Source organism: Vigna angularis, chromosome 10 (genome assembly GCF_016808095.1).
Source record: "Vigna angularis cultivar LongXiaoDou No.4 chromosome 10, ASM1680809v1, whole genome shotgun sequence".
Taxonomy (NCBI): domain Eukaryota; kingdom Viridiplantae; phylum Streptophyta; class Magnoliopsida; order Fabales; family Fabaceae; genus Vigna; species Vigna angularis.
Genome location: NC_068979.1, coordinates 22,291,576 through 22,297,575, shown reverse-complemented (window position 1 = coordinate 22,297,575; position 6,000 = coordinate 22,291,576). Strand labels below are relative to the sequence as shown.

At 31.9% G+C, this 6,000-nt stretch overlaps 1 protein-coding gene across 1 annotated transcript; it reads right to left on the bottom strand.

Moving 5' to 3' along the window:
- Positions 1-3,073: 3,073 nt before the first annotated feature.
- Positions 3,074-3,676, bottom strand: LOC128194438 (glyoxylase I 4-like). The gene is made up of 3 exons (XM_052870042.1): positions 3,660-3,676; positions 3,477-3,582; positions 3,074-3,346 (listed from the first exon to the last, which is right to left on the bottom strand). Exons 1-3 carry the CDS (start codon positions 3,674-3,676, stop codon positions 3,074-3,076), a joined length of 396 nt encoding a protein of 131 aa, XP_052726002.1.
- Between the last annotated feature and the right edge of the window lie 2,324 nt (positions 3,677-6,000).

Below are 6,000 nucleotides of genomic sequence, written 5' to 3'. Positions count from 1 at the left end.
TCCACGCACTGCACCACTCCACACACTGCACCACGAGAGGGAGACTGCTTGATAATTCTTTCCACCACCACCAACCTTTGCAACTTGTAATATCTCACAACGACGAAAGAAAGAGAGGAAGAAATATAATGTTAAAATGAAAGAAAAGTATTTTAGTCATGTAAGGGACTAGAATAGGTTATTAATGAAATAGGTTATTAATGAAATAGGTTGTGAATGGGTAAAATTAAAAAATAATAACCCTAAAAATAAAATTTTACTGAGGGACAAAATAGTAAAGGGGAGGTGGAGGGAGAAAGGTGTGGTGGTGGATGGAGCAACACCCTAAAGCTTTTTTAGTGTAAAAATATATCCCAAATTAAATTAACTCTATTCAATTTATTTATATCATGTTTAAAAGCTAATACAGTTTATAGGAGTTTGTATCTTGACTTCAAAATTTAATTCAGTAATTTACTGTATCTAAAATAAAAAAGAATATATTTTTTAATAATTAACGATTATGACTTAAGTTTTAGGTTTTTTTGTTTAGTGTAAGTTTGAACTATGTTTTAGATACGATTTTTTAGTGTGATGTTGAGAAACAATTTATATGTAACATAAAAATCTTAATAAAAGTAAAATACACAAGTCATTAGAAAAAGAAAATTTAATATTAATTTATTTCAGTTGTTTATGAAATTCACTTGCATATGACTTTTTATGACGTTTATACTATTTTATGTGAACGTTATTTTATTTAGATAGGATGAGGCAAGTCAATAGAAAAACTTGAGAAAATTCACAATCCCGTTTCATACGTGAAATTCTTTTTAAGTGCATTGTCCCTTAATCACATTCCACAAAAACAAACAAGAAGACTTAATCGTGTATAGTGGGATGGTCCTTTATACCACTTTCTCCAAACAAAACCAAAAGACTTTTGAAATGTCATCTTCAATTCACCTCAATTCAAGTTAACCAAATCTAATTCTTCTCCCAAATAACAAATTTCAATTAAAACTGATTTTCTATTCAAACATCACCCATACAAAATTAGTCTCCACTTAAATTTTCAAATCAACTCTAAACATAAATTACTTTCATTATTCCTACTACCATTTAAGCTTCAAGAACATATTCCAATTTATTTTAATTCAAAATAATTATTTTTTTATAACCGTTAAACTTCAAAATAATTACAAGTTCATACCGAAAATTGTTATACAATTTTGGAAGTTCTCTCAAATGTCAATCTAAACTCATCCATACATATAAATTTTTTCGAGTTACTAAGAATATATAAAGAAATAATTTGGAGAGATGATTAAATTCAGAAATGAATAATTAAATAAATAAATTTAAATTGCGATATTTATTTTTACTTTTTAAAATAAAAAATAAATTATTCTATTATTTAGTATTTGTCATATGAAATTATGAAAATGAAACTCTTATTTTATTTGATATTATATAGTATATTTGCTTAATTAATTATAACCATTAATAGAGGGATACGCCAGTATTTTTCTCCATACATTTATTTTATGATTACCTTAAAATTGTGATAATTATTTTTACTTATTTTACACATCATTTCACAAGTTATTATGAAATTCGTCTCTTATTTTATTTAGGATTATAAATGTATATACTCTTATTTTATTTAGGAATATAAATATAAATATATATATATATGTGTGTGTGTTTGTGTGTATAAGACAAATAAAAAAAACATACATCTTTTTATAGTTTAAGAATTTCTTTCACAGATAAATAAGGAAAAGATAAATAATTATTTAGTATGCGTAATTTAATTTTACGATTTACACTTTACATTTTCATTATTTTTTATTATAATAATATTTCTATAAAAAATTAATTATATTCATTATATATTTTACTATCATAAAATAATTTGAACACATTAACGCAACAATATGCGGGGTTTCCGATAGTTTTAAAAGAAGATGGATAAGGATACCGTATCACAGAACTCTTAAAAATGTCTAAAATATTATTAAATTTAAATAACTAAATTATTATAATATAAAAGCAATATAAGAAAATAGGGCTCATCATCAATACTGTTTTTAACTGGAAAAGGTTTTTCATAATTATAAACATTTAATTGTAAAATTATATTAATGCTAATTTTATTTTATTATTATAAAAAATATTTTCTCTCATTACCATTGTTGCAACCTGCAAATATTCATTTCCAACCTTCACTACTGGAAAAGTATTTATTTCCGACGGCTAATTACCGAAGGCCTTGTGGCCTTCGGTAAATGTATTTTACCGAAGGCTTTTCCGAAGGCTTGTGTAGTATCACTTTACCGAAGGGTAATGGCCGTCTGTAATGCACAAGAGTGATTACCGAAGGTAAATGACCGTCGGTAAGTGAATGATGTATATGAAATTAGAAAGTGAAATATTTCCCTCCCCTCATTTCGCGAAAACCCCTTCTTCCCCAATATTGAGATTCTGTGCCCTTCCTCCCTCGACGAACTGACTGTGTCGCGTGTGCAGACTGCTTCCCACCCTAACCATAATTGGGATACGATTCTTCCCCAGTCCTCCATTATAGGTGAAGTCTCCCATTCTCCCATCTCATTTTCTTTTCCTGTTACTGTTTTCGAGAAGGCGTCAGTGGTGGAACCTTTCTTCTTGTAGCGTTTTGCAGTGTTCTGAGCTGAGGAAGGTGGTGGGTGGTTCAGTTGAAGGCTACCATTGTCGAGGGAAGATATTCGAGGAGGCGGCGTAGACGAGGCGGCGCAACCAGGGGAGTGTCACTCTGTGACAAGGTCTTCCACTACCGCTTCAGAGGCTATTGAAGGGGCTACCGTCGAGGTAAGTTGTCATTTTCATTGATGAACTATAAAAGCTAAGAAGAATGTGTTCTAACTTTGTTCAATGTATGCTCAGAATTAGTTTGTGCAATATGATTTTTTATAGAAAATATTGTTCAAAGTAGTCATTTTGATTGCTAATGTCTGTTGATTATGAAAACTGATAACAAATACTGGATCAGAGTAAAAAGCTACTGGTACACCTAAAAAGCCAATTTCAATAAGCATAACTAGTGAAATACTCAAGATAACATTAAAGCTGAGTCCTGTTTCACAATTTGGTGTGTCTGTCTCTGTTGAAGCATCTGAAGGTTCGTTATAGAGCATGACCTAACCATGTCACTTGGTAAGGGAATCACGGGAAGGATATCACAGTTGCATATCTCAATCATGAACCCATCTGGGTCATGAAAAAACAACTGATCCACTTTGATCCCGCCTTCTTCCACCGTTCCACGCGCGTATTCTATCTCCATTTCCTCAAGCTTCTTCTCCACTGCTCCCATGCTTTCACACTGTTTTCATTCATCACAAAAACCAAACAAACCATGTCAGTTTCCTTTTGTTCAGTCATTTTGTCAAACACACTGTAATTAATTTCAAGTAATGCTATGAAACAAATTTCATTTCACACTGAAACCTTGCCTGGAATGATATGTGATTATCTTTCGGATTAATTTCTTTCTTTCTTGGAATGTTGCTGGGATCCTCTACTTGAAGCAAGTGAATTCCAATTCCATATCCGAATAGCCTGTACAACAATGACTAAGAAGAAACAGAGTGAGGAGAATTTACCCCAGAAGAAAATAACATAAAAAAGTTTGAAACTTGACATATGTATTCATAAGTAAAAATGTATGCAACCAGAGGAAGAGAAGTGATAACAACTTGTCTGGTTTCATTGCTTTGGCAGAGATTAATTGATGGTTTCTTCATTCTCAAACAAAGAATGTGACAATCCTTAGTGAAGTGGAGAGTTGGACCAGAGGAAGAAGAGCTTGAGTTACTCTCTCTGCACCAAAGAAATATGTTTCAACACATTCTTTAGGTAACTGATAATTGATTCTGATTTTTAATTGTCATGAATTATTTGAATTGTATGGTTGGGGAGCTTATGTTATTTTTAATTATTTAAAAGTGTTTATTAGAAATGAAGTTTGATATATATTGATTGAATGGTTTAAAAGTGTTGTTGAAGTTAACCCAACACCTCACTGTCTTGATACCTGTTAGTAGCACTCTTCAATCTTCCCATTTGAACTTTGTTCACACTTTGGAAAAGTTTAAAAAACGAAGAAAGAATTAAAAGTAAAGTCTTATGCACCTCATTGGGTCATAGTTAGGTTTATATTAAGATTTTCTTTCTAAACCATCAATTTTTGAGTTAAATTGGAAGCGGAGTGGTGATTTTGAGCTGCAATCTGTTTATAACTCATTTTAGAGTTTAAACACAAATAAAATCATCAAACAAAGTTGGTTGAACATTGAGCTGTGTGTTTAAATACCTTTTTGGATACTATTAGGTAATGCTTAAACTGTTGTTGTGGTTATTAAATTAATGGAACAATATCTAATGAATAACCTTAAATACACTTCTATTTGATGTCTTAGGTGAGTTTTTAAAGCAATTGTGGTCAGAAGGGGAGGAAGAGAGTCTACAAAGAAGACTTGAGCAGGAAAGGATAACAAAGGCGAAGGTATGGTCACCTAAACTAAAATTGCATGATTATATGTGATATGTTATTTTCATTCTTGTTTCATGAATTTGATGTTGTTATAAAATGTTGTGAATGTCCACTTTGAATGTTAAGTTATGTTGAATGGAGTTTATGATACTGTATACATTGACTTTTGTCTAACTTTGTTTTGAATTGTTTGAATTTGATTGTCAAATATGTAAGAGTTTTTAGACTTAGAACCTAGAAAAAAGTGTTGGAAATCCCATGTAAGAACAAATTATAGTGTATGAGTGTGAGTGAAATCTTCCACTATGAGCAGCCATTATGGAACGTAAGCCTCGTACTCTGCCTTGTTTACTAATACAAATTAGTTTTATCAACAAAAGAAGAGTAGAGTTTCTACTTTTCCATTCTAATCTCGCCTGTTTCATTTCTCTTGGTAATTGAGCAAAATAAAAAAGAGATAACAGAGAAAATTAAAGATGAGATATGAGATACCAATAAAGGAGAAAGGAGATGATACATTTATTTTATCCAAATTCATGTTATCTAAGATGGAAAAGTACATGAATTCCCATTATTTTAGTCCCCAACAATAGAGACACATACAGCAGTACACACAAACATTCCTATTGATGACAGTAACTAAACAGAAACAAATTGAATACTAGAATGCCAGATGAATTTGAATATGTTCCTGGAATCTTGAAGTGTTTTTTTGTTCCTAATTAAGCTGCACCATAGTGTCATATGTTGCTCTGGCCGTCCAATCACTAGAGATAGCATTCCTGGACTGAACCCAATAAATCCCTGCACTGCCACTGACTTGGAATCTCAAGTAGATTTCACCACTTGGAGGGTTGGTATAGTCAAACACTGACCTGGAATCTCAAGTAGATTTCATCAGTTTCCTTGTTTAAATTTTCTAAACCAAGTTGCCCTATTAGCAGTAGCTTATAGTTGTTCAACACCATAGAAACACTTCATCCTCTTGTCTTCCACAGTACCCAACAACAATCTATTTATAAGTCAAACTAATTCAAGTTTCTAAGTACATGGATGTCTATTAAAATAATAATGGTGTTGAGGATATGGAAGCAAACTTTGAAATGTCTGAACTTTTGAAATAAAAGTATAAAATAGAGTACAGTGACTGCAGATGCAGAATCAAGTCCTTCAAATCAAGTCCTTGGTTGGCAAACAATGTTTGCAAGGTGGTGATGTTGTCAAATGGAGCAGGAATGTTATTTCTGGCTTCCTCCAAGATAGAGACTACCCCATCTCTTCAACCTGTCGGAACTTTCCTCCATTATGAGTATTTTTTTGTTATCAAAATCAAAGTGTCAAGATAGAGACTAAGCAGAACTGTTTTGTGCTTATACTTCAGCTTTCTTGATAAAGATTAAGCTCTTACTGTGGCTACAATGGTGTCTATGGTGACATCAATGGTTTACTGCTTATACTTCAGCACAAGAGACCACGCCAGGGCA

Coding starts and splice junctions, on each gene's coding strand:
- LOC128194438 (XM_052870042.1), bottom strand. Junction 3,347..3,476: donor ATAATCACATATCATTCCAG/GCAAGGTTTCAG, acceptor GAATGAAAACAG/TGTGAAAGCATGGGAGCAGT.